The 26,280-nt window shown below is 52.0% G+C and overlaps 2 protein-coding genes and 1 long non-coding RNA gene across 3 annotated transcripts; 1 reads left to right on the plus strand and 2 right to left on the minus strand.

The window, feature by feature from the left end:
• Positions 1–505: 505 nt before the first annotated feature.
• Positions 506–3,907, minus strand: Lcat (lecithin-cholesterol acyltransferase). Its single transcript, XM_010612286.3, has 6 exons — positions 3,652–3,907; positions 2,815–2,971; positions 2,625–2,740; positions 2,424–2,519; positions 2,109–2,333; positions 506–1,099 (listed from the first exon to the last, which is right to left on the minus strand). Exons 1-6 carry the CDS (start codon positions 3,797–3,799, stop codon positions 528–530), a joined length of 1,314 nt encoding a protein of 437 aa, XP_010610588.1. The 5' UTR covers positions 3,800–3,907; the 3' UTR covers positions 506–527.
• Positions 3,908–3,988: 81 nt separating this feature from the next.
• Positions 3,989–25,182, minus strand: Slc12a4 (solute carrier family 12 member 4). Its single transcript, XM_010612285.3, has 24 exons — positions 25,146–25,182; positions 21,612–21,706; positions 20,039–20,170; positions 16,177–16,323; positions 16,024–16,078; positions 14,599–14,729; positions 12,518–12,759; positions 12,123–12,337; positions 11,449–11,613; positions 11,267–11,365; positions 10,978–11,035; positions 10,475–10,649; positions 9,959–10,077; positions 7,859–7,957; positions 7,489–7,608; positions 7,066–7,170; positions 6,664–6,832; positions 6,178–6,373; positions 5,896–6,065; positions 5,689–5,820; positions 5,501–5,608; positions 4,983–5,167; positions 4,725–4,858; positions 3,989–4,589 (listed from the first exon to the last, which is right to left on the minus strand). The coding sequence occupies exons 1-24, from the start codon at positions 25,165–25,167 to the stop codon at positions 4,498–4,500; spliced, it is 3,165 nt and encodes a 1,054-aa protein (XP_010610587.1). The 5' UTR covers positions 25,168–25,182; the 3' UTR covers positions 3,989–4,497.
• On the plus strand, positions 22,378–23,645 carry LOC104854016. The gene is made up of 3 exons (XR_777955.2): positions 22,378–22,677; positions 22,797–22,893; positions 23,515–23,645. It is a non-coding gene; the product is annotated as an uncharacterized LOC104854016 (long non-coding RNA).
• Positions 25,183–26,280: the final 1,098 nt, after the last annotated feature.

A 26,280-nucleotide genomic window follows, 5' to 3' on the forward strand; every position in this document is an offset into this window, starting at 1 on the left:
GTTTCTTGAGACAGGGTGTCACTATGTAGTCCAGGCTGGCATTGAACTCTGATCCTCCTGTCTCAGCCACCCAAGTGCTGAGGTCATAGGTGTGTGCCACCATGCTTGGCTAAACTTTAATTTTTTGGTGCTAGGGGTGGAATACAGGACTGTGTTCTATCATTGGGCTACACCCTCAGCCTGCAGATTTTACACCTGTACATCTGCCACCCACCCAGCACTTTTCAAAGGGTCACGAGGAGCTGGGACAAACAGCTTAGGTCAACTTTTGTGGGTACAGCCAACTCCAGTCCTTACACTCTGAACAGAGAAGTAGGCACAGGGCAGGCTCCTTTAACAGATCAACCACAAGAATGGTAAGCCACACATTCCAGGGTCCAGTGCAATCTCAGGCCTTAGCAGAGCCTATCTTGCCTCATGTTCCACTGAGCCCTGGGCCTGATGCACTAATCTTAGATGTGGGAACCCTAATAGTTACCTCCTCCTTGACCCATAACAGGGCTTACAGCGGGAAAGGTCTTTTTTATTCAGGGGGGCAGGGGTCCTGGGCTGGCAGTTGGATGTGCAGGGGTACCATGGCGGTAGGCACCCAGTAGGATGGCATTGATGTACTCTAGTGTCTGGTTGCTGAACACCATATTGAGGTGCTGGGTCTCATTCAGGGGCAGCAAGTATACAGGCTGGGGTTGAAGGTCCTGCCATAGGCCACAGAGCTCACTGCTACGTGTGGCCACTGTGTCATCGCCATCTTCATAGAGCACATTCACAGGGTCTGAGTAGGGGAAGCCATGGTCATAGATGTAGGTGCTGGGGGTGGACAGGCCCACACCATATAAACAGTATACTTCCACACCAGGTGCTGGGAGTCCTGCCAGCAGGTCACGTGACTGTAGCCACATGTACCAGCCATCCTCAAAATGCAGGTCAGCAAAGAAGCGCTGGAAGTCACGGCCTGTGTAGTTGAAGCTTGGCGTGGAAATGAACACGTGGCCTTCAGGCCACACCTGGTAGGAAGGAAACATCCAGGGGGATGTCGTCGTTATCCGCTGCTCCTCTCTCAGCTTGATGCTGGACATGAGTGGGATGCCCTGGTTGTTACCTGTGAACACAGAGCAAGATAGGACAGGAAGCTAGGGTTGCCTACCTGTGGCCCACAGTTTGCCCCTAGTCTAACCTCAGCGGGATGTTCAGGATTGTCCCTTGCCAGGATTAGCTTGTGAAGACTTGAGCAGGCATGGTTTTCAGCAGGTGCTCAATGTGTGCTTATTAAATGAGAGGCCATGATAGTATCTGTGTGAGACAGATATGTAGGGTCTCAAGGTACTGGTGGGGAGTGTTTCTGGAGGATGGGCTGTGTGAATGGTGTGGGCGGTGCTGGCTTTTCTTTCTCAGGCTCTGTGAGGCCTGTGCTGCACCAGGACCACAGGATTGTTTTGGGAAGGATGAAACAAGATGACCCTCCACTTACTGGTGTGTTGTTTTTGTTTTTTTGTTTTTGTTTTTTTTTTTTTTGAGACAGGGTCTCACTATGTAGTTGAGACTGACCTGGAACTCACTATGTAGCCCAGGCTGGTCTCGAACTCACAGTGATCCTCCTGCCTCAGCCTCCTGAGTGCTGGGATTACAGGCGTGCACCACCATGCCCGGCTTTGGTGTATTGTTTTTATCTCATCTGATTGTGAGCTTCTAGGGGGAAGGTCAAGCCTGGCTGTGTCTAGCATACAGTGGGTTCTCAATAGGTGGTTTCTGTGTCTGCTGGGTCTCCAATCTATCCCTCAGGGAAGGGCAGGTGGGGCTCCTGGGTCTAGTCCTGTCCTCAATAAGGCAAATGCTTGGGCACAGGGGCCTCTGGGAGCAAAAGGCAGCTGAAAGTGGACAGAACCTGGGACTGCTGGGATTCACTTCTTCTTTGTCATTAGTACACAGACTCTGGGAGGGGCCATCCTAATGGCCCTGCCAAGGCTGTTGCTCTTGGGGAACTAATGACAGCAGGCATACATAACCCATACCCTAGGAGTGGTAGCTAAAATCCCCAGATGCCAGCTGCATGGTTTGCTTTATTTTACCCTCATTGCTCACAGGACACAGGTGATCAGAGGCCCTCTTACCTGTGGCCAAAACCAACATTGGCTTGGTAGAGCCACCCCAGGGAGCCCCAAGTGAGATGAAACCATCGATGAAGCGGTCCTTCCATGACTGGGGCTGACGCAGCAAAAAATAGAGCAATTGCAGGCAGCCAAGGCTGTGCCCAATGAGGAAGACAGGCTTCCCATAAGCAGCATACATCTCCTCTACCAGCCCAGCCAGTTTTTGGTAGTATTCCTCCTGCTGGCCTGCAGGGGGTGGGGGATGGATGATGGGTCAGGGTAGTAGATTCAGGGGCCACTTGCCCTGCCGCAAGCCTATCACCTGCAGACACTCACCAGGTTCAAGGCGCCAGTCATAGGGGGCAGCCCGCACTGTCTCATCCCGCACATACCCATTGTTGACCAGATTCTGTACCAGGGTGTGCATGTAACCTGGAGGCAGAAGCAATGGAGCTCTGGTTATGACACCTGCATGCAGGCCAACCCTGCTGGTAGACCACAAGCCAGAGCCCCTAGCCTTTCTCCCAGTCCACATACCTGCTAGCTTGTTGCTGTCCAAGTACTCAACAGAGTAGGTCTTCCCAAAGCCAGGGACACGGATCTCTACACCAGGGGCATTAGACACACGTCCAGAGCTGCGGTTGTAGACAACCCTGGGGGTAGTAGGAAATTCAGCAGCCAGTAGCCAAGGGGCAATGTGAGGCTGGGAAGAGCAAATAGCACATACCTGGTGTTATCAATCCAGCAGTCCACCCCAAAGGGTAGAAACATATTGAGATCCAGCCAGATGGTAAAGAAGTCCTCTGTCTTGCGGTAGCACATCCAATTCACCACATCCGGTTTATCCAGCTTGGCTTCTAGCTGATTCCCCAGGCAGCCAGGCACTGTGGGTACCGGCTCTCATTCTGGACGCCTTGGTTTCCCCACCATGAACCCACCCTTCCATCTCCCTCACCCTCAACTCCTAGGCATTAACAACATGTATCCTCTTCTGATCACACTCCCCCCTCCACCCTAGTAGCCCAAAGCCCAAGTTCCCAGTAGGCAGGGAAAGGTGCAGGAGCCAAGGCCACTGACCACTGCCCCCAACAAAGCAAACAGGCAGCCTGGCTTTCTATTATTGCCAAAGTCCAAGGTTTGGAGGTATGGGAGCTGGGCCTAGAGCAGGGGGCAGGCTTTAATGGGCTTCTCCTCTCCTGCTACTGGGCCCTGGGCCGGGCATCTTGTCTTTGATGGGGTAGGGGCCAAGGAAGAAGTGGTGGGCATTGACCCAGAGTCGAGTGTGGCCACTGCTGACTATAGCTCGTAATGTTCTAGCCAAGACATCAGGTACCCACTACCCCGTCTTGCCCCTCCCCCGGAACAGACAATCCAGAAACACAGAAAAATGTGGTAAAGGAAAGGGGTAATTTCTCTGCAGGACAGTCCTTGATCCCTCCCCAGAGTGAGGCAGGCATCAGGGCTAATGCAAGAGCAGAGCCTTGGCAGTGTCTGCTGCCTGGGGCTAGGGTCCCAGACTCCCCAAAGTCTGGGCTGGTGCATCAGGGGCCTGGTGGGGGCTTACCGAGGATGACTGGCCGTGTGTGGTTACTGAGTTCAGCCTTGGGCGTGGTGTGCGGGGGGAAGAGCACATTGAGGAGCCAGAAAGGGGAAGCAGCGGGGAGCAACAGTAGCAGCAGCACCCATTGCCATGGGGAGCCCGGCGGCCCCATTCCAGCCCAGTGTCTACTCCAGATGAAGCAGCCTTAGGCTGGCCTTATCTGGTATGGGGGTGGGAGGGGCCCCAGGGCTGGTGGGAGGGGCAGCCTGGCCAATGGGGGTGGCCATTGCCCGGAAGGGGCACAGCCTCAGGGAGCCAGCTCTGGGCCTGAGTTCATTTCTGCCTTCTTCCCTTGGCGCCAGAGGAAATAGCCGGGGCAGCAGGAGGCCCAGAAGTACACAATGTTTTATTGAAAAAAGTCAGGCCTCAGCTCAGCCAGCTCCATTCTGCTTGGCTTGGTGGGGGTCCCTGTCCACAGTAGCCTGAGCCAGGTCTTCCCGCAGGCAGGCTGGGCTTGACCCCTTCCCTTGTTGCCTTTCCCTTCCCTCTGATGGTGACAAACAATAAATATACAATAAATAGTGTTTCAGGGCCGGGCTGGGCCTTCAAACTCCACATTAGCCTGTACCAGTCTTCTCTAGCAGGGCAAGCCTACTGGGGTCCCAGAGGCCATGTCCCCAAACTTCCCAGGTCCTACAGGATGTCATATCCATCTCCATTGCCAGGCCCAGACCTGGTTTTCTAGGAGACCGAGCAAAGCTGGTCCAAGGCAAGGCTGGGTGAAGCAGAGCTGGCAAGTAGGTGCTGGGGGGGTAGAGGAGGGCTGTTGCCTTGGATACCACTACTCCAGGTCACAAGACTACATTGGGCTCAGGAGTAGATGGTGATGACTTCACGGCCACCACCACGCACCAACAACACCCGCTCAAGGCCCTCAGTTAGAACCTCAAGGAACTCCATGTCTGCAGGGCATCAGGTCAAGGAGGCCAACAACAAGACCAAGGGGAAACCAGATCACCCCCACCCAGAGGAAGCCAGGGGACTTGACCTGACTTCACATTGTCCATCTCCCCGTCTGCCTCTCCAGAAAGGGATACAGTTCTCATCACCCTCGCTGTTTTTGGGTGGGCCAGGCATGTTCAGGAGGACCAGGCGGGCATCGTGGGAGCGTGTGACAATGACTTCATTGAGTTTTACAGCAGTGTGCATGCGTCGCACATTGGACTGGTCCCTGTAGGTAACACATCTGATCATCGGGAACCATCTAGCAAGGAAGCCTCCCACACAGCCTGTGTGCCCCCTCCCTGCCTCTACCTGAGACCCAATGTAGCTGAGTCTGATTTTACGGCACTCACGGCTTAATGTGCATCAGCTCCCGGAAGTTGTCAGGGGTATGGCTGGGGTCCCAGGGCTCAGTTGTGTGCTTGTCTCGGGTCCATGTCATTTGGATCTTGTCAGCCCCTACTGCAGACTCATCTTCCTCATCTGAGTACAGGCTTTCCAGACGCAGGGCTGAGTGCCTGTCCTTGACCAGTTGTGCCTGAGGACAATCAGAGCAGAAATCCTCAGGCCCCTGGGAAAAGGGGTCCTGGCTTGTAGGTCATAACCAATCTGCCTCCAGGAAATGAGCACTGGCTCAGGAGGTGCCAAAGTGAGTCACTTTTTCCTTTTCCCTCTTTCTCCTCCTTTTCTCAATCCCAATCTCTCAATTTCTCCCTTTCCCTACTTCAGCCTCTCAAGAGTGCTAGGATTACAGGTGTATACCACGATGAGGCTTGGGGTGAGTGAGTCTTTCTGATGCCCCCACCTAACAGTGTCTCCAAAGACCTGCTCCTGCCACCCGCCTTCAACCTGAACCAAAGCAGCCACTGACTTCTCGCTCCCGCTCAGTCTTGGTCAGCCGCATCTGCCGCAGCATCTGGGACCGCTGTTCCATCATCAGTGTGCGCTCATAGGTGTAGGCAGAGATATCACTGTTATGCTAGGGAGAAGGGAAGCTATGAGGATTGGACTACATCGTCCTCCACATCCTCGGGGCCAGGCTGGGGAAGGGCAGCTCACCATCTCCACCACCTCCACCTCTGCCTCAAGGCGGAGATGGTAGAGGAAGATGGCCAGATCCTTCTTCATCTGGATGCTGTTGTCATCCATCTGGGCCACTGTGAAGATGCGCATCCGGCACTTCCTCCAAACCTGTGGCAAAGAAGCAAGGTGCTGATTCATACCTGGCACTCCAAGAACCCAGCAGCTCCCCCATGCCCAGCTCACCTTATGCTGGCGCAGCAGGAAGGGCAAAAGCATGAGCATGCCACCATCATGCACGATCCACCACACATCGATGTGGCCCTCCAGGTAGCGCTCATGGTTGCTGGGGTAGAAGGCAATGTTCTTGGGCACAAGCAGGGCCAGATGGGCAGCTGTAGTGCAGCGCACAGTGTCTGGGGAAGAGGGATATGGCTGACTGCCAACCCGTAGCCTTTTGCCTTCTGCTACCTCACATGACCCTGGCCCCTGGTCCATTTGGCCCACCTGGCCCAGCCCCTCACACACCAATGAAGGTCTTCCAGGCACGGGGGTCCTCACTCTGTCGCCAGCCATAGGGCCAGCCCAGCACCACGGAGTTATGCCTCATGCCACCTAGGCCGCAAGACTGGATGAGGTGAGCCAGTCCCTCACGCACCTTGCTGGCCACCACTACCTGGCAGAAGCCTTTTACTTTCTCAATCTCCATCATGTTCTTGATTGTCTGTGGGGAACACACCAGCATCAGAAAGCAAGGCCACCAGCATCCCCCTCTGTTGGGGTCCCTCCCAGAGTCTCAGGACAATAACTATTTCGGGGTGGGGGAGGCCTGAACAAGCTGCTCCCCAGAAGCTACACTTTCAAGATGGGGTAGCTATAACTCCTTGTTCCAGCTCAAAGGTGGCAAAGTTTTGCTCACCTGGCTGGCCAAGCTGGCTAGGTCTCCTCCCTTCATGCCAGCTGCAGCCCAGGTACCACTGGTCTCTCAGCTCCTCCCAACCCCCCAGCAGGCACCTGCTCAGCAGCTTGGGCCTCGCCATAGCTCTCCAAAAAACTGCCCTGGATGACAGAGCCAACGATTGTCAGGCCCTTGCCGGCCTTAAGCTGGGAGGCAAATGTGAGGAGCCGTGGGTACTTCACGTGAAGGTCCTCGTCCAGCTTCAGCAGCACCAGGAGCTGAGGCCTGCAGTGGACATATGCAGAGGCAGAATGAGACCAGGCTTCAGGGAATTCTTCCTCTTCTTCCCTTCTCAGAATATGGTCCCCACAGGTGCGGGTAGCATGAACCCAAGGGCTTGGCAAATAGGAAGGTGTCCTTGTCAATGCCAGCACAGGTAACCTGGACTAGAGTGGAATTCTCACAGCACTCCTTAAGGACCTTGAGATGGCCCTTTGCCATTCTGGTAGTGAACTCACCGCCAGTTCTTGGTGTGAGGAGGGCCCTCCTCCAGCCGTAACAGTGCATAGCGGGCAGCACTCAGGGACAGGCCTCGGATACCATCACCCCACTCCTTCTCAGCCCTGTAGATACACCCACCACAAGCTGGTGAGTCCCTGGTTCCACCTAGGAATTTTTCTTTTTTGTGGTGGTGGGGACTGAACCCAGGGTCTCACATGTTAAATAAATGCTTTCTGCTGAGCCACACCCCATCCTTCTAGGGATTTCTGTCTGTGTGAATGTAGGATGGAAGGGGTCCAGGCCCTGAGTCACAACTTCCTAGTCCTACCGCCCATGGACAGCAAAGGTAAGCCCAGCTCCCTCCACAACCCAACATTCAGACCATCTGCTCAGTACTGTATGGGCTGTTGATGAAAGCCAGGTAGCAGCCCTTCACTCACCCTTGGTACTCGATGTACTTGTAGATCATGCCTGCAATGAGCATAGCGACCAGCGCATAGTACCAGGAGGAGACAAACATAAGGGCCAGGCAGAGGCTCATGCCCAGGAAGGACAGCGTCCTAGGCCAGAGTAGAGGAAAGGTAAGAATCAGAGCAAGACCAGTGGGAGGCCCTAGGACAAACATAGCCCATCCTGTGTCCTAGAGGCCCTGTCAGGTTGCAGGTCACAAACTGGGTGCAGCTTCACACTCTCCCTCTTCATAGCATTTCATTAACATCCGTTACTGCCTAGAAACTGCAAACCTCATCACGACGGGGCTCCCAGTATCTCTCATGTTGGGAACTTGGCTCGGGTTCAGCTGATACTTACCAGTGATAATATTTGAACCGAGGCCTCCAGTTGGGGGTTCTCAGGAGTGTCTGGACAGCACAGGCCAGGTTCACAAAGAGGTAACACATCAGAAAGAACCTGCAGCACAGAGAGGCAGCTTCCTTATTACTTCCAGGTGCCTCATGCCAGGCTGGCCTTGGGCCAGAAACTGGGCCATGTCATGGTCCCATCCTGCATGGGCTCAGTCATATTTTCCCTACCTCATAGAACCCATTCCCATGGCCTGATGCAGGTGGAGCTGTTCCTGAGAAGGTATCCTCACAGGCAAGTGGAAAGAGATCGGGCAAGGGAATAGCTGGGATAGGATGGTGTTGAGGAGAGGTGGGAAGAGCTCAGTGGAAGTGGCTAGACAATATTCAGGCCTCTGATCTAGACAGCTAGTTTGATAAGGGGCTGTCATGGTTGTGGGGAAGAGGAGCAGGTCAAGAAGATCATAAGGAGCTGGGTATAGTGGTACACACTTGAAATCCCAGCATTTAGGAGACTAAGGCAGAGTACCTTAAGGGCAAGGCTAAACTGAACTACACAGTGAGTTCAAGGTCAGCCTGGGGTACATAGTGAGACCCTGTCTCCAAAGAAGAAAAAAAGAAAAAGAGAAGATGACTAGGAAGACAAGGAAGCCAGGTTTCTTGTTGCTGACTATAATCCGAGCTCTGGGAAGCTGAGGCAAAAGGATCCCAAGTTTTAGCCCAACCTCAGCAACTTAGCTAAGCAACTTAAGAGTGACCCTGTCTCAAAAATAAAGGCGTGGGTGGGGGAGGAAGCTCAGTGTGAAGGCCTTGGGTTCGACACTAGTTTGTGTGTGTGTGTGGTCAGTACTAGGGATCAAACTTAGGACCTCCTGCTTGTAAGGCAGGTGTGTGCTACCACTGAGCTAAATCCCCAGTCCAATTCAGTCATTAGCAACTGCAAAAAAAGATGACAAGGACCACATAAAAGCACTGAGTTAGAGAAAAAAAAACAGTGCAGTGGGTGTTGGGGTTGGAGACATAGGCAAGGCCTGCTGTATGAGCCCCACTGGGAAGGCAGCCAAGGAGCAGAGGGCTCAGAGGTGGTATCAACCTCCACCATCAGCTGACAAAGGGGAAGGGTGACAAGAAGGCAAAAGGACCACCGAGAGGGCTGCCTTGAGAGGTAACTCTCATCAGTGGTTGCCAGCAAGAGTGTCATAATAAAGGCTGAGCTCTATCCTCTGGCTTGGGCAAGAGGAGTCACCACTCAAGATGACTGTGGCAAGAACACTTTGAGGTGTGCACTGAGGGACGGGTGTGCCAAGGGGACAAGACATAGCATGTCTGGCTGGGGTCCAGGGGGATGCTGTTGGAAGTCGGGGGAATAGGCAGTGAGGGTTAGGTCCTTCATAACTGCACAAGCAAAGACCATGTGCCATGGAGCAGAATGTGTAAGAACCCCAGTACAGGCAGGGCTAAAAACAGCATCTGAAAAAGTTCTGCCTCAAGGAGCTCTGAGAATTGTCAGGTGTTGACTACTGCCTGCAAGGCACTGGCACTCATTTTCCTAGCTGCTTCCATGAATTTGCAAGCAATTAACATTGAAAATGATGGACAGGGTGGGCAAGGAGGCACGTCTGTAATCCCAGGTGCTAGGGAGTCTGACATAGGAGGACTGCAATCTTGAGGTCAGACTGGGCAACTCAGTGAGACCCCATCTCAAAATAAGTAAAAAGGGCTCAGTGGTAGAGTCCCTGCCTAGTATGCATGAGGTCCTGATTTCAATCCCCAGTACTGCAGGGGGGAAAATAAAAGATGGATGGGGCAGCTTTATCAAGGTATAAGGGACCAGGGATAGAGATCTGCTGGTGTGCTCTGGGGAGTCACCCACAGTGGGGCATGAAGCTTATTGGTTTCTTTACAGCTTCTGCACAGGTGCCAGGCTGGCTCCTGAATGCAGGAGTAGGCTGAGCCCTGCCAGGCAACATCTCACAGAGCCTGGCAGGTGTCCCAGCTGCTCCCTCAACATTAAGCAGGGTCATGAGGAGCTGCTGGGGCCCCAAGCTGAGGGGTAATGGGATTCTGGGAGCTTTCCCCAAGACCATCCCTTGCCTTGGTCCCAGCTTACATGGATAGAATGGGGGCCACCATGTCAAGGGAAGCAATAAGGATGCCCAGCTCGGCGATGAGCGCCGTCAGGAAGAGTGCCCACGTCGGCTCGCCATTTGCCTTCCCGTGGCCGAACACCTGCAGGCACCAGAGAAGAAGCCGCTCTTATCTGCCTCCCACAGCTGGGTCCGCAAGGAGCAGGCCACCCCCAAGTCTATCTATATGGAGGTCACAAGTTTCCAAGCTTCTCTGCTTTGGACAAGCCTCAGACAGGCCATAAGGATTCTGGGCCTAAGCATCTCTGTCAACAGCAGGAAGACCAGGGCAACTCTTGGTAGCTCTGTAGGGGTGTGCTGCATCTGGATTCCCTCTCTCCCCCAGCCAATATATCCTTTCATTTTTTATTTTTTGGTACTAGGGATTGAATTTGGGACCTTGCGCTTGTGGGGCAAGCGGTGGAACCACTGAGCTAATTCCCCGGCCCCTTCCCCCAGCCAATATAAAGCACCAGGAGAAGCCAGGCTGTGGCACTCACCCGGAGGAAGGGAATGATGTTGTCCTTGGCGATGGCCTGCAACAGGCGTGGTGCCCCAGTGAGGCTCTGGAGGCCAGCACCACATGTTGAGAAGAAGGAGCCAATAACAATGACCCAGGGCGAAGGCCAGGCCAGTGTGCCCACCACCAAGTTCCTACTGACACCATCCCCATACCTGCAGGGGCCAGGTTCAAAGTTTCAGGTGAGGAAGCCACCCACAGTGACAGATGTCAGGGTCAGGAAGGAAAGCTACAGGGGTTGAACTCTGGCCTTTGGTGGAGAAGGCTGTCACCAGCCCCTATCCTGCAACCCTTGCCCCACCTTGATCCCAATGTCATCATCCTCTCAGAAACAAAACTCCTGGAGAGTTCCTGACCCACCTCATGGCATAGACCACCGTGGGCAGTCAGCAGCCTGAAGAGGATGAGGAACACGGCAGAGAGGCTCTATGAGGGGAGGAAAAATCTGAGCCATCGATACAGGAGGGGGTATGTGTCACTCACTTGTCCCGGAGCACCACACCCTCGATACAGGCGCCAAAGAGAACCACACTGCTGAAGTCTGCACATCGTCAAGGAAGCAAGGCCCCCACTGCACTGCTGGCCAGCTCACTTCGCACACAGGATCTGAGAGGCCTTCACCTCAGCCTCTGTGCATAGAAAGCTGAGGAGTCTGTGGTGTGCACATGTGTGCGCCTCAAGTGGGTGTGCACATGGGCAGGCATACATGGTATGTCTGTGTGTGCTGACTGGTGACTAGCCCCCACGCTGACCCGGGCCTGGGAAAGGATACACACAAGTGAGGTTGTAATGATGGCCAGAATGGTCCCCACTGGGATGGACTTCTGGGCGTCACGGAGGTCCCCGGAGCGATTGGAGCCAGCCATGATGCCTCCAAAAAACATGAGAGAGATTCCCTCAGGAGGCTGCCCAGAAGTGGGGACAGGGCTAGTTGGGCAGGCAAGAGGGACTCACCTGTTACAGAGGGGAAGAAAATGCCAACCAGCACTGTGAAGGATGTGGCAATGTCAGCCATCACGTACAGGGGCAGACTGTCCTTCAGGCCAAGAGTGTCCGTGGAGAGCAGCCCATGCTTTTCTACAACCTCACCCTTCTCCAGGTAGGCACTCCACAGGTTTTCTGTGGGGGGATTGGCATTTCCATCACAAGCCCACTGTCCTCCCCAGGACAGATTAGGGAAGCCCAGCTGGAGGCTGCAGATACAGGGAAGTTCTAGGGATTTGGGGGACAGCTTCAGTCCAGTGGCTGGTGTCTGCTAGAAGCTGTTGGCTAGAAATCTGACGGACAACGGTGGCTGAGCCAGCATCAGCCAGTTTCACCACTGCCTGCCTCCCAGACAGAGGCCCTTTATGGCTCCTGTGGGAACATCCCCAGGCACATCAGAGGCTGGTGGCCAGGGAAGAGGGGCTGCCAGAATTTTCCAGGGCTGCTGCAGGCCTGGGATGCTAGCCAAACAGCCTCTGTTCACCCGAAACTCAGCTGCCAGGAGACAGGCTGAGAGGACACTGCTGAGTTGGGAAGGCAGCCAGACTGTCCCCCATTCCCGAGCTGGCCACACAAGGACAACTCTGTGTTTTGCTCTCCTGTCTGCACAGCCTGCAGGCTCAGGGACAGGAAGGAGGACCTACCCTGGAGCACGCCGGCAGCTGCCCCAGGGATGCCAGGGATCTCAGTCACATTGTTGAGCAGGAAGTAGGGGTCACAGGAGTCAGTGGTAAGGTTGGGGCTGTGGCAGAATAAACTCCATAGCTGGGTGGCCACTGTCTCATTGTCCACCACAGTTGTCTTGGCGCAGATATCAAACTGGTCCCGGGACAGGGTCCTGTTGCCTAGCATGCATACCCTGTGGGGATAGAAGCATCAGCACCTGCTCAGCTGGGGACCCCAGTCTGTCCTGATCCTGCTTAGGGGACCCAGGGCATCAAAGGCTGTCCACTTGGTATATGTGCTATCAAAGTAAGCACAAGGTTCTCCACTTGGAAAGGATGTCAATGTACTGCCTGGATAAATGACAGTTACTTACGGAAACACGGGAGGGTCAAAAATCGACTTGATGCCTCCAGCATAGATGGAAAGGATGGAGATGATCACACAGGCCAGGAAGAGTGAAGCGAATTTGTTCACATACTTGACACCAACAAATACCACCAGGGTCATAAAAGTCAGAAAAATGGTCCCGTACACACGCATATTGTTCAAGGTGGCATTTGATGTGTCATGAGCACCCAATGGGTAAAAAATGGCAGCTGGTGGGGCAATGTAGGTCTGAAACAAGAAGGCAGATGCAGAGTGTTCAATCTTCTTATTTGAAGAGCAAAACATGTCATTTTGGTTTTCTTTTTTAAAGTGTGTCTAAAAGAAGCCAGTCAGAAAGGGCTATATACTGTATGGATCTGTTTATATGAAATGTTCAAACTGGGAAGGTTGGGTCACACCTATAATCCCACTCTAGGAGCATTCTGGGAGCCTGAGGCAGAGGGATCTCAAGTTTGAGCCTGGGAAAGTTAGTGATCTCATGAGATTCTGTCTCAAAAGATAAAAATGGTTTGGGGATATAGCTCAGTGTGAAGACTCTAGGTTTGATTTCCAATACTGGAAATAAAAAGAACAGAAAATAGAAGCCCAGAAAAGATGAATCCAGAGACAGTAAGCAGATTAGGAGTTGTCAAGCATTGGTGGTGAACAGAGTGAACTAATAAGAGTTTCTTTAGGGGTGCTGAACATGTTCTAAAATGATAGTGGTGATGGTTGCATATTTGTGAATATACTAAAAACTAATCAATTGTACACATTTTTTTTTTTTTTGGACCGGAGATCAAATGCAGAGCCATCACACTGAACCATGTGCCCAGGTCTTTATTTTTAATTTAATTTTTGTTGTCACTAAGTTACCCAGGATGAGCTTGAACTTGTGATCCTCCCATCTCAGCCTCCCATACGGCTGGGGTTATATGTATGTGCCACCACACCTGGCTTGAAGTGTATACTTTCAATAGGAAGTGAATTGTATGGTATGTGAATTAGCTTTTATATAAAAAAAAAAAAAAAGAAAAGAAAAGAGAGCCGGGTATGGTGGTGCATACCTATGATCCCAGCACTCTGGAGGTGGAAAAAGGAGGAATGCAGTGAGTTTGAGGCCAGCATGAACTACATAGGAAGACCCTGTCTTAAAAAAGAAAGAGAGAGAGAGAGAGAGAGTGGGAGAGAGAGACAGGAGAAACAAATGAACACAGAAATGGGTGCCAACCTGAATAGCAGGCCAAAGTTTGAGTAGCAAAATAAATAATGATAGTACTGGATTATGACCAGTAACCCAGAGAACAAAATAAATATCCAGAAGTCCATATAATTATATAGTTGAATAAATAAATAAACTGGGGAGAAGGCACACATTTCCTTATAGAATTTCAAGTAATAAATGTGGAAGAAATATGAGAAACAAAAACAAATTTTAAAAAAGTTAGAAGCTCAAGTTCGATGCTGCAGGCAGAGGGACAGGAGGTAGGATAGTCAGGCAGTCCTGATAAATTTCTCCTACTCTCTGGAGCCAAGGGTGGGGGAAATCTGTGCTCCCCACAGTCCCCCATTTCTTTTCCCAGTGGCCTTGGTAGTTCAATGGGGAGTGAAGGCTGAGTTTGAAACAGTACCCATGGGTCTCAGGGAGGGGATCCCGACCTCCAGACAGCATCCTGCAGCTGCTCTTCCTGATTTAGGGAAAAGGAGAAGCTGCATATGAGGGATCCTGGGGGAGGCAGAGCTGGCCAGGACTCAACACAAGCCCAAGAAGTATTCTCTGTGTCACCTCCAAAATTCGTCATTCATATCTAAATGCAGTAGCTGGTGGACCTCCTGCCATGGCTGCAACAGTGCCTGGGCAGATGAGACATCCACACGGCCAGCAGCCAGGCCCCTTCCCTGCCTGGCCCAAACTAGCAGGCAATGAAGGGGCTGGAGCAAAGATACCTTTCCTCTCCAGGTTTTCCACTGTATAACCCTAGACCCTGGCTGAGAGAGGGGAGCACAAATATCATGGGGCTTTCTGTGTGGAGTCCAAAGGGACTATTTGGACATGTCTGGAATGGACTGGGGCTTAGCCTGACTCACCAGTAAGATCTCGATGGCCCCCAGGATGTACATGGCTGCTGCAAATGTTGTTCCCAGGTAGAAGCACAGGCCCACAGCACCTCCAAATTCTGGTCCCAGTGAGCGGGAGATCATAAAGTAGGAGCCACCAGCTATAGCAGAGAAAGTATAGAAAGATCAAGGCCGGTTGTTCAAGTGGGGGGGGTCTCTTCCATAAGCCCTTACAACCATGCAGGACAGGGGCTGCTTCTCCCATTTACAAACCAGGGCAGGATCAGCATCTGTCTAGTTTTTTGGCCCCTGCAGCCCAGAACAGGCATCCCACCAGGTAAGTGTCCACAGCGTGTCCTGAATCTGTGCTTCTATCAGAATCTAGTACACCCCTGGTGAGACTAAGAGTCAGAACTGAGCAGAGACAAGGGTGATCCCAGGTTGCTTTTTTTTTGGTACCAGGGATCAAACTTGTAACCTTGCACTTTTGAGGCTGGCTGCAGAACCACTGAGCTAAATCCCCAGCCCTGATCCCAGGTTGCTGATTACAACTGATAAACACCTCTCTAGTAAAAATTTGGGAACAGGAATGAAGAAACTTGAAAAAGGGTTAATCCCCTTCATCTTGTAATCCCACCTCTAGGATTCTCCTAAGGGAAATGCCAGAGGAAAAAAAAAAGATTAGTGTTCAAGGTTATTCATGACGAACAGCGTTTACAATGGCAAAAGAGCAGAACCTATCGGCTGGAGAATAACTACATAAAATGAATTCTATCCTCCCAGATAAACTTTTTTTTTTTTTGGTGGTACCAAGGAGCAAACTCAGGACCTTGTGCTTTTGAGGCAGGTGGCAGCACCACTGAGCTAATTTCCCAGCCCGAGAACCTTGTTTTTCAAAAGGTGTTCCCTTGCAAGCACAAGGCCCAGAGTTCAATTCCCGGTACAAAAAACAAAACAAAACAAAACCCAGAAAGGTATTCCCAACATTCGGGAAATGCATGGACACATACACACAAATAGGAATAGCCAGGTGTGGCAGTGGATGCCTATAGTCCCAGCACTCTGGGAGGCTGAGGCAGAAGGACCACAAATTTGAGCCCAGCCCGGGTGACTTATGAGACCCTGCCTCAAAACAGAAAAGGTCTGGGGATATATATAGTTCAGTGTGAAGGCCCTGGTTTTAGTCCCTAGCACTCTCCTAAAAAAAGGCCTATGAATGTATATATACACATATATCTGAGAAATAGAAATTTTGTGTCTTATTTTGTATTTTTGGTACTGGGGATCGAACTTGGGTCTTTGCGCTTGTGAGGCAGGGGGCCAAACCACTGAGCTAAATCCCCAGCCCAATTTTGTGTGTCTATATACATACACACATGCATATACACATATATTATATACATCTATACATATACATTTATTCCCTCCATCTGGCCTGAAGTGGCGCTCACCCACCTGGAACCACACCATTGGTGGCGATGGCACTCATGGAGATAGCTGTCAGCAGAGTCTGTGGAAAGAAGGGCCTGGATGAGCGTCTCATCTGAGAGGGCTCCATGGGGAGACCATGGCCATGCCCAGCCCATCTCTGGCCCTATGGATACTTACACAGCAACAGCAGATGAGCACGATGAGGAGGGCCTGCAGCACCCCAGCCATGCCCACCATCCAGGTCAGCCGCAGGAAGAGAATGACTCCGAAGATATTTTGCAAGCAGGGCAGGTACACCCCCATGAGGGTGCCCATGCTGGGTGCCTGTGTAGGCAGGAGGGGAGGGGGCACAGAGCATCAGAGGGGCCTGGATGCTCCACAAAGGGCAGCTCTCAGTTGCTCAGAAGCCCTGATCTGCAGTGGGGTGCACAGAGGTGGAAGTCACAGCTAGGACATCTCTATGGAATCGTGTAAGAAGATAGTTGGGACTGAGAAGCTATAAAACCCAATTCATTCTAAAACCCATGTATCAGCTTTTGAAATTTAATTCCTCAAATACTACTGCTTCCTTCCCTTCCTCTCTTCTGTTAAACTTCCAGAAAGAGGGGTCTAGCTCAGATCCCTACCTTCTCATTTAGCAGGTCCCAAGAACCCAAAGCCAAGTCCAAGAAGATGACCCTATCTTCCCCTTCTCCAGTTTCCCCACTCTGGTCCAGATGAACACAGAGACCTATGCATTTCGCCTCCCTGCTACCCCGAGGTTGGCTTTGTCCCAGCCATAGAACTTGAAAGTAGAGTATACCTTTGGGTGGTGCCCTTCCATGTCTGCTAAGCTCCACATTCCAGCCCATTCTGCTGCCAAAGGAGGTCCCTTTGTGAAGCCAATCTCATCATCTCTTTTGAAAACCCGCTGAGATGTCCTGTAGTCCAGTGTTGGTGTGGCTGACTCCTTGGCTTGCACTACCACGTGTCCCATGACCTGTCAGCCCCAATCATGGACCACAGTGCTCCCTCAGCACTCTGAACATGGGCATGTGCTGCAATGGTTCCTGCTCACTGCTTGGCAGACTCTTCAGTGAGGCCTCCAGGAGGTCTGTAACCTTCCCAAGAAATTCTCCTACGTTGGAATTAGTACTCTCTCATACTTCTTCAGTATCAATAAACCCTTCTATGACATTGGTCATTGTAGGTCACAGTAACCAACAGTTTACTAGTATGTCCCATAACCATACTGGCTCATTTATTGGTTTATTTCCAGCAGGCCCAGTAGGTCCCCAAAAGGTGCTCCTGAACCCAGTAAGTGGTACCTGTACATCCTATTGGGAAAATCCTGCAGTTTGGCTGTGGGTGGGCAAGGAAGGCCTATTGTGCAGATCCTGTAGGATTTCTCAAGGCAGTAAAGACAAGGAAGAGCCAGCCAGGGGGCCAGGGCAGATGCTGTGTGCACAGAGGCAGGGCTGGTACAGCCCAGAGCAGTGGTGCCCTAAGAACATCCACTGGAGGCCCAGCCAAGCCTCCTCTGTCCTGAAGCTTGGGTAGGGAGAAAGCTAGGTGGCCACAGGAACTCTCCTGTAGGGTCCAGACCTGGGGCAGGATCTGTGTGCAGCCTAAAGGACCTCAGAAGAGCCTGGGCAATAACAGACACTCCCTCACACTGTCCTGCACAGGACAGTGTGGGTGATGTGATCTGTAGTGCATCTGGGCTCTCTCTGTCTGAGCCCTTCTCAGATAGTACCCACTACACAGTGGCAGTGAGAGTTCCTAGTGCCACCCCCATCCTAGGCTGAGTCACTCTAAGAAAAGGGCAGTGTGGGAAAGGGCAGGGCCGGAAATGCTTTCTGCATCCCCAAATAACCTCTGACAGCCTCAGAAGGTCATCGAGCTGAAGCCAGAGTAGTTGCCAGGGAGAGGCTGCTTCTGGGACTTGGCATAGCTAATTGGAGGCCCACCCTTCCTGTTTTAATCTTCTTTTCCGAGGTCCTAGCTCAGAGCAGCCACGGATGCAGCACACAGATCCTTAGCTTCCTACTGACTCCCTGGGGGCTTGACCAGGCTCCTCCTTCTTCCATGCAAGAGCAACTGGGGCTGCAACCCATAAGCACCCTCTCACCTCCTCACCCTAGAGTCCAGTGAGGGGGCAGCTAAGCCAAGGCTGGACCCCAACACCTTCAGAGACTCCTGTTAAGCCAAGGGACCATAGTCCTGCTGAGATGTGTAACAGCCCTCCTTTGGGGCCTTTTCACTCCCATCCTGGCTCAGTCTCAATAGATAGGCATGATGAGGCTTTTGCGCGTGAGTCCTACCACCCACTGTAGGCAACAACATTAGGAGCTGAGACCATCTCTTGCAACGCTGGGTAGGCGTGGTCTGAGATAGTCAGGGTTCTGTGCTATCTTTAGTCCAGAACATACCAGCAAAATCATAACTAGCTGGAAAGAATAGGGGTTGAGTCTGTGTGACCTCAAGATACCAGCTGTTTTCTCTAAAGAGTAGGCAGATTTGCCTCCTGGAAAGTCAAGGTGAGGGATGCACTTCATCTTGCTCTGCCTTCTCTCCTGAGCCCATACCATCAGGGCCAAGATCTCACAGTGGGCCTGAAGCTGAAGATGATTTATTCCTAAAGGAGTTTCTTTTGCTTGTGCTCATCTGCAAAGAAAACACTACACCCACAACCAAACCCTAGCTCCTTCCAGACAGCTGCACTCCCAAACCTCAGGGAGGCAGGAGGTAGAGAGGAAGGGCCCCTCACCTTGCTACCAAAATGTATAGGAAATTTCTGACCCTCAGTTAAATTGAGGGCCATTACACAGAGGAGCTAAGCAAGGATGCTAAAGTCAGAGGAAGGCTGAAGCCAGAACCGGAAAGTGAGCAGGTAGGTGATGGGACCGGGAATCCCACTAGGGAAGTACCAGCCTCCTACCATATGTATATGTTTCCCCACCCCTGGTGCTTTATGAACCCAGGGGATACCAGAGGAATCTGTAAGTGGAGCCTTGGGTCAACCAAGGGAAGGGCAGGAGGGTTTGTCATTTGCTTTACGTTTCATAGCCCCCAGGGACAACCAGGTTTCTGGCTAGCCACCCTGATATGATGCCAGTGATAAGGCATTTCAGTTACATCTCACAGTCAACACACAAATCTTTCTCCAGTACTATGCACTCATCTCAGACAGGTTACTTAAGGCTCTGCCACTCAGTTTCTTCATCTGAAAATGAAGATGAACCAGGTATGGTGGGATATAACTAATCCCAGCACCTGGGAGGCTGAGGAAAGAGGAAGGAGAAATCAAAGCCAGCCTGGAACACACAGTGGGACTCTGTCTCAAAACAACAAAATAAAACAAAACAAACAGTAAAAGGTTAGAGATGTAGCTCAGAAGTGACAGAATGCTTGCCTACCATGTATGAGACCCTGGGCTCAGCACTGCCAAAAATAAAAATAAAATAATAAAATAAAAAGAAGAGAGGTGAGGGAGAAGAGAAAGAGAGAAGGAGAAACAGGGAGAGGAGGCAGGGAGGTAGAGAGAGACAGGGACAGACAGGCAGACAGGCAGATAGATGGGGCAGGCTTAACAGCTTGGATAAGCAATAGAAGGAGCGAAAAATAAAAAGAAGAAGATAATAAAAGCATCTACCTTACAACTTTTTGTTTTTGGAGTCTGGGTTTTGCTATGTTGCCCTGGCTGATCTTGAACTCCTGGCCTCAAGCCATCCTCTTGCCTAAGCCTCCCCAGAAGATGGGCGACAGGCTGGTCTGGCTTCTAGCTCACAGGATATCTTGTGGGAACCCAAGTCCACTCATAGTATGATGTATTACAGCGTGTGCAGATTGTACCAGGAAACTGTTGTTATTTCCGAGGCCCCCCTGGCCCTTTGCTCCCTTCAGGAGCTCCTCCTTAGCCCACCCTCTGAAGCCTCACTGAGCACAAGGCTCTTAGTGCTCATCCTCTTTCCATCCCTGGTATTGTGGGGAAAGTCACTTCCATGGTGTTCTGGCTCCCCCAGGTGTGGCTCTTTGGTGTTCACCACAACTGGCTCACCTTGGCTGCTCTCCGGCGGGTGCCTTCCCCACTCTCAGCCTCTTCATGCTCCTTGGCTCCCTGGGTGAGGTTTGTATAGCTGACGAGCTTGCCCAGAAGTGATGATACCTTTGGGCGGATGTCCAGCTCCTCCTGTAAACAGAGCCACGGGGCAAGATGGCAATGGGCCAGGCTGGTGCCAGGCTACCTGTATGTAGCCAGTAGCCTGACCCATGGCCCTGTGCCAAGCCCTGAGGCAGGCCTGGACCTGATCCCAGATCTTGCCTGGGGAAGCCCAGGCCAGACAAACGGGTAGGTGTGGGCACCACACCCAAGCACATGGCGCTCAAAGGCCTAGCCCAGCGGCTGCTTTTCTCTGCCCCACCTGGGCTGCAATCACTGCCAGCCCATCTGTGAAAACTACCCGCCTCAAGGGATTGAGGGAAGGGCAGACATGGCTGGCAGATTGGCAGGCAAATCCCACTTCTTCCTGCCTGCTCTGCTTGGCCACCTCCCAGCTGTGGGCCTCTGGGACTCATATCTGCCCACAAAAAAGCCACCCTAGTCACCTCAGGGAACCAAGGAAGACAAAAGAGGGATATCCGGGACAAGAGAGATCTCTCATTTGCTCAAACCCTGACTTTTCTGGATGGTCTCTCCACAAGCCCTGGATCCTGTGAATAGCCCCAAAGTGGGATCCTGGTCCCCAGCCTGTCCTGGGGGTAGGGCAGAGATCAAGGGCTTGGTGCAGAACTTTGCTGCTCTTCCAGGTCAGAGACCTTATAGGGCTCAGGACCCCAGATCCCAGTAGGGCCTAGGCTTTCCCTGCCCCTATGGCCTTTTCAGTACTGGGCCCCCACCTACCACTTGCCCAGCCTTTTCCTGCTGGTCAGCTCCTTTCTGACTCTACACACAGTGTATGTATGGGCGGGGTGGGGGGGATAAGGAAGTGAAGATACAGGTCTTTAGGGACATTGAGAAGCCTATATTATTCAGCCACGGGGCAGGTGAATATGTGGGTCTGAGTTTAGGAGCCTAAACCATGTCTTAAATCCAGATCTTCTCAGCTTGAGTCTGGAAAGGATAAAATCAAGTTCAGAGGTGAAAATTTGGGAAATCAGGAAATTTCTTCAGAGAGGTGTCTGCTGAGGTTACAGATATGGAGGGTGTGGGCAGATGCAGGAGGAAGGACCAGGCCTCAGTCAACTAGAGGGGGTCAGAACTGAAGGAGTCAACCAGGAAACACAAGGAAGAGTCCCTGGGAGAAAGGCAAACCATGGACAAAAGTCCTCTGAGTGGGGCATAAAGAGGAAATTCTGACAGGGGTGGTTCCTGTGCTGAGAGGCTGAAAGGAAGGCATAGGTGAACAGTCATGGAGATGGCAATGGAGATTGGATTGTGAGTGGCCGCTGGGAGAGTAGTTTCACTCTAAGGGCAACAGGAATCGCAGCCTGGCTGCCAAGGGAGCAGACACACAAGGAGACTGGGGGAGGAGCCACTATCCAGACTCCCTGCTTAGATGAGAGGCCCCTGTCAGGCCCTTGCCTGCCCACCTGCCCGCCACACCTGTGGCCCAGAATGGCTCCTCAGCTACCTCAAACAGTGCCAGGTTCCTATCATAGTAGTCACTTCCTCTGGAAGCCTCCAAGGGGGAAAGAAAAGGGCTGTTCTCTCTGTGGTTACCCTGTCCTGTGAAGAAAGAAAAAGAAAAAAAAAAAAATCCTGGTTAGTGGCTGCCTCTTAAATCCCCATTCTGTCTCCTATCTTACAAGCAGAATCCCTAAAATATGCTCTCTATAAAACACTCTGGAGGGCCAGGGATTTAGCTCAGTTGTTCTGGCGCCTGCCAAGGGTGCGAGTCCAAACAAACAAACAAAACAAGCAACTCTGGAGCCAGGTGTGTTGGGGCTTGGCTGTAATTCCAACACCTGTAAGGCTGAGGCAGGAGGATCCTAAGTTTGAATCCAGTCTGGGGTTACATAGCAAATTCAGGGCTGGCCTGGTTACACGGAAGACCCTGTCTGAAACACAGACAAAACGATCACACTTCGCCAGCCTCCTTTAGGAGACAGGGATAACCAGGGAGAAGACAGTAAGCGAAACCCAGCACATCTTTCTCTGGGGCACAGGGCACCAAGCACAATCACGTGCCAAGGGGTGTGGCCGGCGGGGAGGGGGTGCGAGCGGGACCTAGCCTCAGCCTGCCCTCATTTCTCTCCCTCCTCAACCAAAGCACTCAGTGTGCCCCGCACAAAGGGTGCGGTATCTTCAGGGACCAGACAGATGACGCAGCACAGTGCACCTCTGGATGACACGGCCGGGAGATGGCCTGCTTCCCACCATGCTCTGCGCGGGGGCGCCCTGGACGGCAGCCCGGGGCATGCTGGGAGGCGGGACGATTCGGACACTATGGAGATAAAAGTGAATGGAACTGTCTAGGCCAGGTTCATCTACAAGAACTGGGCCACCTTGGGTGTTGGATTGAGCGGGGTGGAAAAGTTAGGAGTGCGAATGTTAACAAGAGCCACGTGTTGGCCTCTTGGTCTCCAGATCCTAGCAGTTTGCCTCAGAACAGGTGAGGCAGATGCCAGCCTCCATCCACACCTCAGGCTGGTGAGATTATGCCTCAACTCTAAGAAAATCTGCGAGAAAGAAGCCAGGTGCACCTTTTTCTGGTAAACCCGTCTCAGCATCCAAAGCTTGGCTACTTTTTCTGGACTCCCATCATTCACTCTTCTTGGTTTCTCAACCTTTGTCCCTGTGCACTTCACCTTACCAGCTTTCCACCAAGCAAGCAGAAGAGGCCAAGTAATCCTTTTCTAGATGCCGAGTGCCTCTCACCCAACAGAGCCTGACAGCTGCAGCCCTGGCTTAAGGTGAGACAGCAATGGGAAGCTGATATTTCAGTTCAAATAAGCCACTTCGGTGTTGAATGACAGTGATATGCAGTTTTGAGGGTAGATGGATTGGAGTAGAAGGTAGTAGTGGCAGAGATGTCATCACCAACCCAGACTACTGGTGTGATTGGGCCACGCATTGGCCATGACCACCAATCTTTTCTGTTTCAATAGGCAATTTCTTTCTCTTATTTGCAGCTGAGAATGTTGGCTAATGCATCTTCCTCCATCTGAAACACTCTTTTGCTATTAGCATGTGATTTAACTTGCCTCCTTTAAGCCCACAACCACTTAGTAGGGTGCTGTACTATAGATTACCATCAAGACTGACAGGGAAAGCGTGCCCATAACAATTTACACGGCAGTCAGCTCCTCCTTCTCCTAGCATGTGAAAGCTGTACATCTGCCTCATCCAGCAACCTGATTAGCTAGTCAGCCAAGCAGCTCAGTTCCACATTTGATGATGGCATACTGGTCAGTGCCAATGGCATGGTGGACAAAGACAGCCCGAGGTCTACTCAGCCTACCAAGTCATGTTAAAGTTCAGTGGGGTTACAGCTCCTCAGACACTCTGACACCCTAAAATATCTGCTTATTCAGGATCAGGAGGAGTCACAAGAAAATCCTGAAAACCCAGTAACAACTGTCTTTAATATTGATGGCTCTTCAGTGAGAAGTCTCTGAAAATTACTCTTGGATTCTTTGTGACAAAGAAGTATCTCCCCTAAATAAATCAGATTCTTCACTTTGACAGAAAATGGCAGCTACGTGGCCCATCTTACTTCCCTTTCTACCTTGGCTGCTAGGAATCTCCAGGCTAAATTTAATTAAATATCATCTTCTATCTAAGCAGATATCTAGCAGAGTTCTTGTCTCCCGCATCCTTAGGGAGGTTCACTGCATATTTCCTTTTGTGGAAGTAGGTTGAAAATGAATGATAAATTATTCTACACTGAGACAATGCAGCCTGCCCCACCACTGTTACTTTGTCTCTCTGAGGAGCGCACACTGGTAAGCAGAAAAGGTACAACTGAGCACACATAAGTCCTCCAGCTCCAAATGCCTGAAGAAGGTCCTTCAAGACCCAGGTGATCCCTTGCTTCTTCAGCTATCACTCCAGGGTGGTCCTTCCAAGTGTTGCCTCTAGCCAGGTATGGTGTTCCATGCCTGTAATGCCAGCATTCAAGAGGCTGAGATGGGATCATAAATTTGTGGAAAATCCTAGGCTACATAGTAAACTCATGTCCAACCTGAATCACAGTGGGAGATTCTGTCTCAAGAACATCCACCAACCAAGAGTTGCTTCTAGTCCTTACAGCAATGTTCCAGTAGATAACCATTATAGTGACAAGAGTAAAGCCCAGAGAGGTTCAGAGGCAAGGCCATACAGTGAAGGGGGCCAGATCTGGGTCCAGGGTACACCAGAGCCCAGGTAGGGGCTAAACTGTAGGTCCCTGGTCCTAGTCCAGACTGCAGTCCATCCAGAATGAACCCCAGAGAGAATAATCCTTTAACTCAGAGAAGGGGTCTAGGGTATACAACTTAAGGTTTGCATACCCAGCCTCTGACTGTTCAGACTGTCAGAAGCCTGGCTTAGATTCCTGGCCCTTTTCCTATGTAACCCAGGGAAACCTGCTTACCCTCTCTGTGCTGCCTTGGCCACTGTTGCCCTGTCCTGTTCTATACAGTGAAATCCAATCTTTAAACTGCCCAGGGGCATCAGAAAAGGGACTGTCTATACTAGACACAGGAAGCACTCCTTGGAGTTTCCCAAAGCCTCACTTAGGGACAGCTCTGACAGGACTGTGGAAATGAAAGAGGGTCTAAGCAGTGGCTCTGTGTTTGTACTGCCCTCATCTTCAAGCTGGCTGTTCTGCCTTCAGCTATTCCAAAAATTCCAAGGCAGGTCTGGGCACGCCTGCCAGGCCCTAGCTGTTCAGATACCACCTCAGACCCCAGTGAACCTGAGTATGGCCAGGGTCTGTGAAGTGCCCAAGTGTGTTCCCACTAGCAACTGTAAAGACACCAGTGATCCTCCTGACCTCTATGCACGGGGGCATCGGCCTGAGGTGGCCCTGCAGGACCTCCCCATTCCCTGCCAACAGCCTTGCTTGACCCCTCAGAACACAGGTGGGCCTTGAGCTGAGGGTCCCAGGAGATGGATCCAAAGCTGTCTGGTTTTGTGGCCTCCTGAACCTCCATAGTCCCCACCAAGGATCAAAATCACTCACCGGGGTGCAAGGTGTCACCCATCCTGTAGACAGAGCCACGGTCTGGCTGAAAAGGAGTTAGAGGAACAAGGTAGTGGGAGGAGCTGGCCTACTGTAGGTGGAGGGATCTGGCAGGTCTCAGCCAATGTGGCTGCAGGTCCCACAGTCACCCTGTGAGGGGCCAGGGCAGCACCAGACTCAGCACTCCCTGCCCACTGGTCAAGGCTGATCCAAGGCATGCAGCTTAGCCCAGCCTCCGGGGACAGAGGGGCTTGGACAGCAAGGAAGTTGGCTGCTGCTCTGATACCTTGAACAAGGCTAGGGGCAGACAAAAGCCCGGGAAGGGGCACTCACACAGATGTCAAGCCTGAAAAACCTCCATGAGGTCCAGCAGCCTGTGCCATTGTCCTGTGACACAGCCATCACTATACACGGATTGCCTGTCAACATTATCTGCATTTGTCATCAGTCATCATCATCCCCATCAATGACAACCCGGCAGGAAACTGGCCAAGAGCGCATGCTCTGATCTGAGGGTACCTTCACCCTGTGATACTCACAGTTACACACGCACACACCACCGCACAGACACATGTTCCCAGCGATGTTCACACTAACAGGGTAGGCTCTGGCAAGGTGAGCATTGAGGTGGGTGCCTTGGGGGTAGGAGATGGAGAATGGGGAGTGGAGAAAGGAAGGCGGGAAGAGGGGCTCCATTGGTGGCCCAGCTCTAACACGTAGGTTAAGAGGTAAGCGGTTCCAATCTCGCCTCTGGGTTTGAATCCCTGGGTGGGGGTAGGGTGGTTAGGTAACCCTCCCCACCTCCCGTTACTCCTTCCTAAGTGTGAGTTACAGCGCCTGTCCCAAGGAAGATTAAACAAGTTGATTCCGGTAAAGTGCCTAAACAAGCCTGGCCCTGTGGCAGTGCTCTCCACATGCCCGCTGTACCTACAGGTCTGAGCCGGGGCCAACAAGGTCCCCTCAACAGGCACCTGCGCCTCCTCGCAGGGCCAGAGCAAGGTGACTCAGGGAAGGAAGAGAACCACAGCGGCAGAGCTGAATGCCACAGGAGGGGCCGAGAGGATGGGGGCGGCTCACCAAGAGCGAAGGGGCTGCAGCCGGGTTTCCGCCGTTCTCCCGCAGGCAGGGCGCTACC

Source organism: Fukomys damarensis, unplaced genomic scaffold (genome assembly GCF_012274545.1).
Source record: "Fukomys damarensis isolate Sample0158 unplaced genomic scaffold, DMR_v1.0_HiC HiC_scaffold_32, whole genome shotgun sequence".
Lineage (NCBI taxonomy): Eukaryota > Metazoa > Chordata > Mammalia > Rodentia > Bathyergidae > Fukomys > Fukomys damarensis.

What these genes read in the sequence shown, in the direction of transcription:
- Lcat (XM_010612286.3), bottom strand. Translation starts at nt 3,799, where the DNA reads ATGGGGCCGCCGGGCTCCCCATGGCAATGGGTGCTGCTGCTACTGTTG. An exon ending in GGACAGCAACAAGCTAGCAG is followed by an intron (nt 2,520 to 2,624) that starts GTATGTGGACTG and finishes TTCTGCCTCCAG; the next exon opens with GTTACATGCACACCCTGGTA. An exon ending in TGACTGGCGCCTTGAACCTG is followed by an intron (nt 2,334 to 2,423) that starts GTGAGTGTCTGC and finishes CACCCCCTGCAG; the next exon opens with GCCAGCAGGAGGAATACTAC.
- Slc12a4 (XM_010612285.3), bottom strand. Translation starts at nt 25,167, where the DNA reads ATGGGTGACACCTTGCACCCCG. An exon ending in TTTCTTCCCCTCTGTAACAG is followed by an intron (nt 11,366 to 11,448) that starts GTGAGTCCCTCT and finishes TGTTTTTTGGAG; the next exon opens with GCATCATGGCTGGCTCCAAT. An exon ending in AGGTGGAGGTGGTGGAGATG is followed by an intron (nt 5,609 to 5,688) that starts GTGAGCTGCCCT and finishes CCTTCTCCCTAG; the next exon opens with CATAACAGTGATATCTCTGC.